Genomic DNA, 12656 nt, shown 5'->3' with positions numbered 1-12656 from the left:
AGACTTATAGAAGCAATAGATTAAACTATAGGAAAGCAGGGGTGGGAAACCTAAAGAAGTTTTTTGGTGAAATGGATTGGAGAGTTAATGAGTACAAGCGAAGTTCAAGGAAAATATGATATTTTCATGAGGGCGTACAACACAGGTGTTATGAAGTTCGTACCAAAATACAGACCGAGGGAGAGGGCTAAAAAGGACTGGTTTAAGCAAGATGTGCAAAGGCAAAAGAAAAGAGAGACAAAGCGTGGTCAAGATTATAAAGAAACAAAAATCAAAGAAACAGAGAAGACTTTAAGGCAACGAGAAATGAGTACGTGAAAGTGAGAAAGGAAGAAGAGAAACGATACGAAAAGGATATTGTGGAAAAGTGTAAAGAACAACCTAAACTATTTTATAGATTTATAAATGGAAAAATTAAATCAAGAGAAACAATTGAAATACTGACAGAAGAGAATGTAGAGATCGAGGATCCCAAAAGCATGGCGGAATTATTTAACAAAAAATTCCAGCAAGTGTTTACCAAAGAATCAATATTTAATGAACCACAAGAAAACAACTTAGATGTAATATGGAAGAGGTCAAAATAGATAAAGAGAAGATAAAAAAACTATTGGGGGAATTGGAAGAAGGGAAGGCCGTGGGACCGGATGGAGTTTCAGGTTTTATACTTAAAAGAGTGCAGAAATGAGCTAGTTGGCCCGATATATGACATCATTAGGTGCTCAATTAAAACAGGCACAGTGCCTAGGGAGTGGAAGAGGGCAGAAGTGGTTCCTATATACAAAAGTGGAAAAAAGGAAGAACCCCTAAATTACAGACCGGTGTCTCTGACCAGTGTAGTATGCAAAATATGTGAGAAATTAATAAAAGAACAATGGATGAGATTTCTAGAACATAATCTAATCACAAACAATCAATATGGGTTTAGGAAAGGCTGCTCATGTGTGACAAATTTGCTGAGCTTTTACTCAAGAAGTGACGGACAAATAACAGGAAAGAGAAGGATGGGTGGATTGCATTTACCTAGACTTAATGAAGGCATTTGACAAAGTTCCACATTCAAGACTGATGTGGAAACTAGAAAATAAAGGAGGATTGAGAGCGAAAATGAAGTGCTGGATGGAAAGCTACTTAAGAGGAAGAGAGATGAGAACCGTGGTTAAGGACACTAGATCGGAATGGAGAGCGGTGGAAAGTGGAGTGCCCCAGGGGTCGGTTTTAGCACCAGTACTCTTCCTAGTCTATATTAATGATATGCCAGAGGGAATGCTAAACTGCAAAGACATATAAGAAACAGTGAAGACTGCAAGGAGCTGCAAGAAGACCTAAACAAGATTTGGAAATGGAGTCAGAAATGGGAGATGAAATTCAACGTGAAGAAATGTCATGTTATGGAAATGGGAAAAAGTGTAGAAAGACCAAAATGGACATATAAAATGGGAGATGGTGAAATATTAAAGAAAGTAAATGAAGAGAGAGACCTGGGAGTAATAATGCAAGATTATATGCAACCAGGAAGTCATATAAATCAGATCTTCGGTGATACATATAACATGGTGAGAAATATAGGCATAGCATTCCACTACATGGACAAAGAAATGATGAAAAAATTAATAACTACTATGATCAGACCTAAACTAGAATACGCGGAAACAGTGTGGTCTCCACATATGAAGAAACACATAGTAAAACTAGAAAGAATACAGAGGATGGCAACAAAAATGGTTCCAGAACTGGAGGGACTGACATATGAAGAGAGACTAAAGGAAATGGACTTGCCAACACTAGAACAAAGAAGAGAAAGAGGAGACCTAATACAAATATATAGGCTATTGAGTAAAATGGAAGAGGTAGATAACGAGAAATTGCTACTAAGAGAGGAACCTTCCAGCAGGAATACTAGAGGACATAGTAAAAAGTTGAGGAAGGGAAGATGCTCAAGAGACATAAAGAAATATAGCTTCCCACAAAGAAATATAGAGGTTTGGAACAGATTAAGTGAAGAAATAGTATCGGTGAAGAGTGTGCAAAGTTTCAAGGAAAAGTTGGATAATTATAGATACGGAGACGGGACCACATGAGCGTAAGCCCAGGCCCTGTAAAATTACAACTAGGTAAATACAACTAGGTAAATACATGAAAAACTGGATGTAAAGTTACTTAAAGGGAAGAGAAATGAGAACAGCGGTAAAGGACATGAAATCGGAATGGAGAAATGTAGATAGTAGGGTGCCTCAAGGATCGGTACTGGCACCAATACTTTTCCTAGTACTGTACAGTATATTTAAATAATATGCCGGAGAAAGTAAATATGTAGTTGCATGAGCTTATTTGCAGATGATGCGAAATTGCTGAGACACATAAGAAATAGTAAAGACTGAAATTCTGCAAGAGGACCTAAATAAGATTTGGGATTAGAGCAAGAAATGGGAGATGGAGTTTAATGCATATGAAGAAATGTCGTGTAATGGAAATGGGAAAGAGTGAAGGGAGACCAAAATGAACATATAGAATGGGAGATGGAGAAATATTAAAAGTTCAAGAATAGAGAGATCTGTGAGTGGTAATACAAGATAATCAACAGTCAGAGAGTCATGTAAACAGGATATTCGGAGATACATATAGAATAGTAAGAAATATAGGAATAGCATTCCACTACATGGATAAAGATGCTCAAGAGACATAAAGAAATATAGCTTCCCACAAAGAAATATAGAGGTTTGGAACAGATTAAGTGAAGAAATAGTATCGGCGAAGAGTGTGCAAAGTTTCAAGGAAAAGTTGGATAATTATAGATACGGAGACGGGACCACACGAGCGTAAGCCCAGGCCAGCCAGATGATTACCACTTTGATTAGACCAAAGTTGGAATATGCGGAAACTGTGTGGTCTCCCCATAAGAAGAAACATGTGAGAAAACTAGAAAGAATACAAAGGATGGCAACGAAGATGGTTCCAGAACTGGAGGGATTGTCATAAGAAGAAAGGTTAAAGGAAATGGACCTGCCAACATTGGAACAAAGAAGAGAAAGGGGGAACCTAATACTAATTTACAAATTGTGGATTAAAATGGAAGTAAATAATGAGAAGTTGCTACTAAGAGAAGTAAGAAACACCAGCAATACACGAGGACACAGTAAAAAATTGAGAAAAGGAATATGCTTGAGACAAATAAAATATAGCTTCCCACAAAGAAACATAGAGGTTTGGAATAGACTAAGTGAGGATGTAGTATCGGCAAAGAGTGTGCACAACTTTAAGGAAAAACTGGACAAGTACAGATATGGAAACGGGACCACATGAGTGTAACCACAGGCCCTGTAAAATTACAACTAGGTAAATATATACACACACACACACACACACACACACACCGAAAAAAAAAAGTATATTTGTGTGTAGAGCAGTGGTTTTCAAACTATTTAGTATGACGGCACACTAAGAAACAACTAATATTTTTGCGGCACACCTGCCGTTTATATATATATATATATATATATATATATATATATATATATATATATATATATATATATATATATATATATATATATATATATATATATAATAATTAGTCACCCTTGATGAATATAAATTACACTTTACAGTAGTTTCATTAGTGTATGTACACAAATCAAAATCCCACTCAAATTTTCGAGGCACACCAAGGAGATAATGGCGGCACACACTTTGAAAATCACTGGTGTAGAGGATAGTTGGGGTATACACTATAGCTGCATGTGGCAGTAGTGGTCATCTCTGCTGCACTGGTCCTTGAGCCTGTGGTGGGTAAAAACTCATTATCCTGGGGCACAGGGCCAGAGGACAGATAAAAAAAATCAAAATATTTATAAATATTTATGTGAAAATTGCTTTTACAAGGGAATTGAGTGAGTAATCATGAGTGCACAGGAGGGAAGGCTTATATAGATGCACCTCACTCATGACCTCAGTGCAGGAGTGCCTCTTAGCCTTGATTTTGCAGGAAGTATTAAGGCTGCCCTGATGGTGACCATCCTGTCTTGCCATTCCAACTAGTACCCATTCAGGCAAAGTATGCTGTGTTCCTATTGATGTTGATCTGCAAAAGTCTGTCTCCAAAAGGCTGTGATATGTTCAATGGAGGAATGAATTTAAGACCCAAAGAAAAGAAGCATCCATTTAAAAGTTGGCAATCTCAGTTTTACCTTAAAAAATGTAAATAATTTGACATTTACACAAGTACATATTTATTGCTCTTTGGAGAAGTGAATCGAGGTTTGAAATGAATGCTCGTCAAAGTAGCCATCAATAAACATTATTTATTTCTGACTGAGGCTCTTATCATACAACTATATCTTCCTTAGTAGTCTTTTCCTCATATGAGTACTGATCGGGGACTTCTAAGCTGTTCCTATGTAGAGGTCAGCACTGTACATACCTGGCCCTCTGTCTGGTGTTAACAATGTGACTCCAGGCAGAGGAACCACCAAGAACAGTGCTGCCCCCTGCACAAGAGCCACCCTGATGGGAAAGAGTTTTATGAGTCGTTAAAATACTCCAGTCATCATAAAGCTGCCAGCCCTGAACACTAAATAAGAGCTTCCCCTTCCTTTAGGCAATAGAAGTGAATGCATAGTAGTGAGATGCAAGTATTCACACCTTCCCAAAAGATACCACACAAGCCCAACATGTAAGGGACACTTCTAGGGGGCAGGTTTAGTCCTTCAGCTGAAAACCAAGTCTGAGTTTGGGTCAGCAGCTTAAAATCTAATCACCACAGGCATAGCATGTGAAAGGTTCTCGTAGCGTTGTTTGGCTTTCCAAATGTAAACCAAACCAATAGCTGATATGCTCACTGTACAGGTCAGGTTGGCACAAGGAAGCTCTTGCAGTGTTGACCTTGAGTAAAAAAGTGTCATGCAAACATCCTCATGAGAATCGTGTTTGTGTCAACATCTAATCGCTCTTAAACTAAAGATTAAGTGTCATAAGTAGACCTAGTGTGTGTTTCAACATCTGGGTGTTGAAGTAGTGCAATTTAACCATAAAACAAAACTTCATAAATCATATTACTGAAATAGAAAAACAGTACTGAAAAAATTCTTGTCATGGGGTAAGCTGGAACATAATAATAAAATAAATGCATAGTGCTGGAGGCACAGTGGGGTCCCAAAGAGCTTCAGATATTGGTGGATGCATGGGGTCTACCTATCTTACTTGTATTTCCGATGCCCGGCCCCTCATGAAAGGTTTCATGGCCAGGGTAAAAGCAGCTCCAATATTCCCTGTTCCAGCACTCCCTCCACAAATTCAATCCCTTGTCTATTGCCTTCCTGTATCCAGTAATCATCCACTCTATTGATGCATTCGCTGGTGGTCTTACCCTGATACTATTTCCCTCAATCTTGCTTTCATACGCTCTTCAAAGTCATCCTCATTCATTCTTATCACATGTCCGAACCATCGCAGAGCACCACGCCACACCCGCTCAACAATCCACTCAACATGCTCATGTATTTGAATTTGTGAGATATGCTACAGGTCACAGACCCTGCTGTTCTTAGCTACCTAGCTCAAGGAGATTACTTAATCATCTTTAATCAATTTTCATCTGTGGAGTTTGATTTCTTGTCAAATTTCCATTACTTTAGTCTGCAGCCTGCAAAATGTGAGATCTGCTTGCCCTATTAAATTTACTTGTGAATCACACTATTTAGAACCTTTTGGAAAGCAGTGACGATGGTAGCGGTGTTGGCGATACACATTACTAAAGATATGCACAACCCTTTGGAAAGAAGTGACAGTGGTGGTGGTGAGCGTGTCATCAGGAGGCAGGCGTTTGGACAGTGCTAGACATGCTTCACTCGGGCCAGGGCCACGTAGCTCTTCTTGGAGGTGTTGTCGTGCCAGCCGAGGGGCCCCCGCTCACAGTCGGCACACACCAGGTACTTTGTGGTGCCGACGGTGTGCGAGAAACCAATGTTGTCAAAAGTGAACATGTCGTCCACCACCCACCACTCGGCCAGCTGTGGGATGGGCTGCCATGAGTCTCCTCGTCCCTCACACTGCCTCACATGCATTAGTAGTGAATGGAATATAAAAAAAAGTGTATCAGAAAAACATACAAGGCTGCTTGCACCGTGCAAGGTACAAAGGTTTTCACTTCCCATGAGGTATCAAACTATGGCTTGTATACAAAGCCATTATGTTAATAGACAAAGAGTACTGGTCCTCACATTCTCGGTGATGGGTGACGTCTGTTCCTTGGGCTGTGTGGGGTTGGGCAGGGGGTGGGCCTCACTCAGCAGCCTGGCAGAGAGTGGGGACAAGATCTGGGAGTCACAGTGCGGACACTTCACCCCCAACTTGTTCTGACCCTCACTTACCACTGAGCTGGTGTCCAACATCCTGCAAAGAAACACTTTCTTTGGGATGCTACACAGCAAATTATTGACCCTTTATATCAGTGGTTCTTAAATTCCACAAGCTCTACTTTAAAGGAACTGAATGTTACTTTACTTTTTCTTTTAAACTGACTTTTACTTGCTTGATCCCACCACTTGGCCTGACATTACCTGTCCCTTTAGCATGAAAGATCTAGGAGTTGTCAGGGTTACAGACCTTGTAAGTTACTGTATTTGTACTTTTCTGGCACAAGCTAATGTAGTGTTGAATAATAATAATAATAATAACAATAATAATAATAATAATAATAATAATAATAATAATAATAATGATAACAAAAATAATAATAGATAATAAAATATGCAAATTTTCAGTTCATATAATTTGCATGTGATTTACAAGATATTCACTTTTCAGGAGACACTGTCAGCAAAAGTCATTCATGCAGTATATCATAGCTTAGGATAAATCAGCAGAAATAAAAAGGAGAGTTGTACGTGACAGTGATGTGTTTCAGGACACACAGCTTTCCTACCCACCATGACAGGTGCTGCCCCTTCAAAACTATTTCCACAGTTTACTCCTTTCATAAAGACACGCCTGTTAAAAGATCCTCTCCATGATTTGCTCTCCTTTGCATCTTTTTTTTCATCAATCTGCTGTTATGTTCAGTTTATCCGCCAAATTATTATTGATTCTACGGTAACATACTCAGTAACACTATTCAAACAAAACAAGAATGAGTAATAATTGCAAAGTTTATTAGTTAATAAACAATTATTTGTATCATGTGAGCTAGGCCAACATACCTGGGTAAAAGCGTAAGAAAGTAAAGTCAGTGGTAAACACTTGAAACACCCATGCATCATTAAGTACCATAATCTTTTACCTATTTATCTATCCTTGTATCAATACATTTATCAGCCAGAGTGATAAAATAACATTTTCTCAGCTCCCTACTACAGTGATAGATAGGAACAGTAAGTTCCTACACACTTTACAGAACAGCCAGAGCACATTAAAACCACTATATCATTCATGTTCATAATTTTCACTTCACTCCATAATGCACCATGAAGTAGGTTTTAAACTATTCATTAGCTTCTTAGCCAGACTATACGGTGAATAGAGTGAATAAAGATCAGTTCACCGTAATATTTAACTTGGTGAAGGCGAATGTCTCCTTTTGCGATCACTAGTCCTGTCCCGGCGCCTTTCTCGCCTCCTCGTGTCTTTTTTGTGCTTGTAGTCTTCTCTTCTGTGCCTGTCTTCTGCTGATCCTTGCCTGTCCTGGTCCCTGTTGTCCTCAATTCTATGCCTGTCTTCTGATCCCTGGCTGCCATGATGCCTGTTGTCTTCTCGCCTATGCCTGTCTTCTGACCCCTGGTTACCATGATGCCTGTTGTCTTCTCGTCTATGTCTATCTTCTGATGAACCTTGCCTGTCTTCTGATCCCTGGTTGCCGTGATGCCTGTTGTCTTCTCGTCTATGTCTATCTTCAAAACCCTGCCTGCCGTGGTGCCTGTTCTCCCTTCTGTGTCTGTCTTCTGATCCCTGGCTGCCCTGATGCTGGTACTCCTCTCTCTTGTGCCTGTCTTCTCTTCCCTGATGGTCCTGGTGCGTTGATCTGCCACTGTCTTTGCCATACTCCTTTGCTGAGGGTCTTGAGGGGTTGATCACAATGGGCCTCTTCCAAGGTCGGTCTTGGCAGCCAAACCTGAGTTGCCCAGCTTCCTTTCGGCCCCCCCAGCCTCCACCAAGCCTCCTCGGTATCCAACCTTTTACTTGGTGTCCAGCCTCCCAGTCAACCAACATAGGGGACCCATTGATCTGAAGGCCAATTGACTCCTTCACTGCATGTTCAGCATCCCTCTTCCTACGATACTCCACAAAGCAGTATCCTTTGCTGAATCCCGTCACAATGTCCCTCACAAGGCAGATCTTTTCCACCACACCAAAAGCAGAGAATTTATGATGCAGCTGCTCCTCCTCAATGTTATGTGGGAGCCGCCCGACAAACAGGGTGTGGTTGGGTTTGGTGTCGACATCTGGCGGGCTGTAGTGGGTGTTTATGGCACGCCACACTGCCCGGTCATGTGGCTCTGTGTCTGTGCCGTCAACGCTGCCAGCCTTCAGTGGGTCATAGTGGTCCCTGTCTAATGGTCGCCAGTCACTCATCATGGACAGGGTTTATGGTTCTGCTTCTAAAAACTGATATTCTTCAAGGCTGAAATAATGAATAACTTATCAAGGTTTTGCTTCAAGAGGGAGGAATAAGGTTCACCACTTAGTCACTCATCATGAAGCAACTTTGTGGTTCTGTTTTAAAGAAGTACTGTTCTTCATCTAAGCTGACACCAACCTCTCATCCACCTTCACCACTAACACAGCCTTCTTGATCAGCATAAAAATGACAATATCTCTTCTTCTTCTTCTTCATTTAATGTCCTTATTTTCCCTTATGGGGTTGGACAGATCGATGAAGGCATACTTATGACATTATGCATCTGAATATTTCCTACACAAAGCACCACCACCACACTTAATATTCAGATCCTAACACAGCAGTAACCTTCATGATTCCTGGGCTTCCTGAGACCTGAAATGGTGAAAGTTATTTAAGACAAACAAATGCTGTAAGGATAAGGCTATATATAAATGCAGTAAGTTTATGTAATGAGAAAAATCCTGGATATAACATGGATAGAAAGCATACATCATGGATTAGGTAAAAGACAAAGGTAGAAAATATTCTCATGATTTTAAAGAACGAGAAATGGACTTTGATTGTTCATATCATGAGTATTTTGTTTTATTTATCTGGGCATTTTTATTCTTATTTAGTTTTGCCCTTCAGTTGCTCCCTGTACCGTGAAAAAAATATTGCTGTTAAATCACTCTGCGCCTCCAAAATACGATATTATGCCTCCATATTATGGTTAAGGGATTAAACACATGTCCCTTAACCATAATATGAAAGCGGAAGTAATTAAAAGTAAAGAAAAAGGCCAAATTAATCCCCTTCCCCCAACTTGGGGGACCCGCGGGAAGTCGGGTTTTTTGGGTGGGGGAGTACAGTCACCTCTCGATTAGCCCGAGGCCTTTATATCGGCAGCGCCTGTGGAAGAAAACAAAAACATGCGGAAAGTCTATGTTCTACTCGGGGCAAGGTATCATTCCCTAAGTCTTGCACACCACATGCTCTCCAGGAACTCTTTCACTGCCTCAATCACTCGTCCATTCGTCTCTCCACTCAGCCCCAATAGCAGTACCATCCACTCCCTTCCAGTCCTCCCATTCACCTCACGTCGCATCTCACTCAGGAACACCTGCATCATCTTCGTTCTCTCTCTGTCATACTTCTTACATTTACCCAGCGCTCCCGTCACCAGCTGCTCCATTCACCTCCACCAATCCGCCTCTCTTGCCTCCTACCTCTTCCTTTGACTACCTATTCTATTGGTGACAAAGATAACTCCTTTAAGTTAAAGTTTTCTAAAGAAAGAATTGCTACATTACATTTGTAAGTCACTGACAACAAAAACACGTCCTCACACTTACCATCATTTTGCTGATGCATCACTGGTCGTCGTCATCGTCTGCCGAATCCTCACCCCACTCTCCCTTCTCACCCTGTCCTGCTACCTCCTGTGAGGAGGTGGAAGGATGCTTGGGTGCCCAAGCGCCATAGTAGAGGTCAAAATGCAGTGTACGTATTCCAGAGAAACGTTCCACTCACATTGCCGGCTAGCTTCAGACTGAGACAGTGTCTCCGCATGGTGATGTCATCGATGAAACTCATGTTAAATTGAACATATCGCATTAATTAAATGTATGTCCTTAAATATCTACTCGTGTTAAATAAAAAACGCGGCATTTAAACTCATGTTAATCGAGAGGTGACTGTATATTTAAACTATTCCAACTGAACTTTACGACCTGCTAATGGGGGGGCTTTGCCCCTCTCGACCCCCTGCTAACCAAGGGGGGCTCCACCCCCCCTGGAACCCCCTTACCTTTACTAGACGGAATGTCTACCACGTCCGTCCGCCATTTCTTCTCTTCAAATACTGTTGAATGGCGACCCATGCAGGAGTAAGCCAAGAAACAGCTGACTGTGACGCCTATTATACTCATCGCACATATGAAACCAACATAAAAGCCTCTCAAACCAACTACTTGAACTCCGGAATCTCTTACATTTAATACTCGATTTTCCTTGAACACTCGATCCCTTAGCAATAGAGAAATTTCGTGCATTTACTGATCATACGCAGTGTTGCCTCTAAATACGATGGCCCACAGGGCGCAGCCATTGGTGGCTTTAATTTCAATATATACATTTTCGCCATAAGTAGAGCACAGAAATGCTTCATTTCAGGTAGACAGCATCATTGCAATAGCTGCTTTCACCCCACAATTTCCCTGGTCTTCATAGCCCTCCCCACTACCAGGTGTTTTAATTTTGTTGAAGGGGAGAGGAATATTATCTATTATTCCTTATCATCACTTGTAGACGCAGTATATGTTTGATGCACTGGTAAAACTAGAATAACACAACAGTATGTGAGACCTTGGAAAGGCTAGTAATGCTGTGGGAGCAATATTGGAGGCGCGTAGTGATTCTCCTTATTTACCTGTTAAAGTAGTAACCTAACACTGCCAAAACTGTAACCTATCGACACTTTACCGTGTTCAAATCCCAGAAACGAGTAACTTGCGATGGAAACAGTTATCATCAAAATAAACAGCCTAATAAAATTCATCAGACAAAAGCATCAACCAAGTGATCCGGGTGTAATTCTGTAATAATACCCCATTCCATTAACGCTGTAAACTTACCTGTCAGGGAATGTGTTGTATACTGAGGGTAACAGGTAGGCTCATCAACGTGTCGTGGGGCCAGGCAGTGCAGGCGAGTGGCGGTGGTGGATGGGTCAGGTGACCCCAGGGTATGCTCTCGTCTGCCTCCTCCTGTGCCGCTCCTCGCCCTCAAAATACAAAGCCCAAACCAGTGCAGAGGCCCATTGAGCACACCACCTCGGCAGCACCGCAACAGCCGTGATATTCCCGTGCTCGGCCTCCTGAAGGATTACGATCTGGAGGGGTGGCTGGCAGCTGAGGGAGGACAGGCCGTCATGCTGGGGCGGCGGGGACGAGGGCGGGCGGCGAGCCTATTGTTTATTTATATTAATGTATTGTATGGCATCGATTTACTGTGGGACGAAAAGATAAAACCACCCAAGAAGAAGAAGAAGAAGAAAAGATAAAACAGCAAGGGAGTGTTGTAAGGGTCTGTCGCTTGTTGCATAACTGGGTAGCCTAACTGAAAACAGGCTCATCAGTGAGACAAATTTGAAGCTCTGCGCTGAGTCAAATATATATATATATATATATATATATATATATATATATATATATATAAATATATATATATATATAGAGAGAGAGAGAGAGAGAGAGAGAGAGAGAGAGAGAGAGAGAGAGAGAGAGAGAGAGAGAGAGAGAGAGAGAGAGAGAGAGATTGATAGTTTATTGTTGAAAGAAAAACAAAAAATGAGAGAGAGAGAGAGAGAGAGAGAGAGAGAGAGAGAGAGAGAGAGAGAGAGAGAGAGAGAGAGAGAGAGAGATTGATAGTTTATTGTTGCAAGTAAAACAACAAAGGAGAGAGAGAGAGAGAGAGAGAGAGAGAGAGAGAGAGAGAGAGAGAGAGAGAGAGAGAGAGAGAGAGAGAGAGAGAGAGAGAGAGAGAGAGAGAAAAGAGTGCCAGCTATAACATCACACAAGGCACACTAGATGAAAAAAAACAGAAGAAGGAAAAGAAGAAGAAGAATCGGAGGAATAGTGGTGATTGTACGCAGGAGAGGTAAAAGAAGAAGAAAAAGGAGGAAGAAGGAACATCAGAGGGATATAGGGGTGAGGCAGGAGAGGTTAAAGAAAAGGAAGAAGAAACATCAGAGGGATAGAGGTGACTGTAAGCAAGAGAGGTAAATTCAGCCTCCATATATAAACACTAGCACAGCCTCAGCCAAACAATTTAACAATACAGCTTGATACTTAGAACATTCACAAGAGAAGAAAAATGCTTGATGACGTGCTGTGGAAGAGTGTGGTAGAGTTTATAAAGCGTAGTACTGTCGTAGGGCCCAAATATAGCTGAGATTGAGGACATAGAGTCAGTGTATAGACGTTTTACCAGCAAGCTATCAGGGCAAAAACTACTGCATGGGAACGTACGTCTGAAACATCTAAAACCGTACTCGCTCCGA

General features: G+C 41.2%; 2 protein-coding genes across 2 annotated transcripts; both read right to left on the bottom strand.

The window, feature by feature from the left end:
• Positions 1-3845: 3845 nt before the first annotated feature.
• LOC127002049 (guanine nucleotide exchange factor MSS4 homolog) lies at positions 3846-11592 on the bottom strand. Its single transcript, XM_050867412.1, has 3 exons — positions 11230-11592; positions 6219-6390; positions 3846-6008 (listed from the first exon to the last, which is right to left on the bottom strand). The coding sequence occupies exons 2-3, from the start codon at positions 6387-6389 to the stop codon at positions 5832-5834; spliced, it is 348 nt and encodes a 115-aa protein (XP_050723369.1). The 5' UTR covers position 6390; positions 11230-11592; the 3' UTR covers positions 3846-5831.
• LOC127002045 (U11/U12 small nuclear ribonucleoprotein 35 kDa protein-like) lies at positions 7132-11209 on the bottom strand. The gene is made up of 2 exons (XM_050867408.1): positions 9949-11209; positions 7132-8614 (listed from the first exon to the last, which is right to left on the bottom strand). The coding sequence occupies exon 2, from the start codon at positions 8566-8568 to the stop codon at positions 7546-7548; it is 1023 nt and encodes a 340-aa protein (XP_050723365.1). The 5' UTR covers positions 8569-8614; positions 9949-11209; the 3' UTR covers positions 7132-7545.
• Positions 11593-12656: the final 1064 nt, after the last annotated feature.

This window comes from Eriocheir sinensis, chromosome 22 (assembly GCF_024679095.1).
Source record: "Eriocheir sinensis breed Jianghai 21 chromosome 22, ASM2467909v1, whole genome shotgun sequence".
Taxonomy (NCBI): Eukaryota; Metazoa; Arthropoda; class Malacostraca; order Decapoda; family Varunidae; genus Eriocheir; species Eriocheir sinensis.
This window is presented reverse-complemented; position numbering and strand designations above follow the sequence as displayed.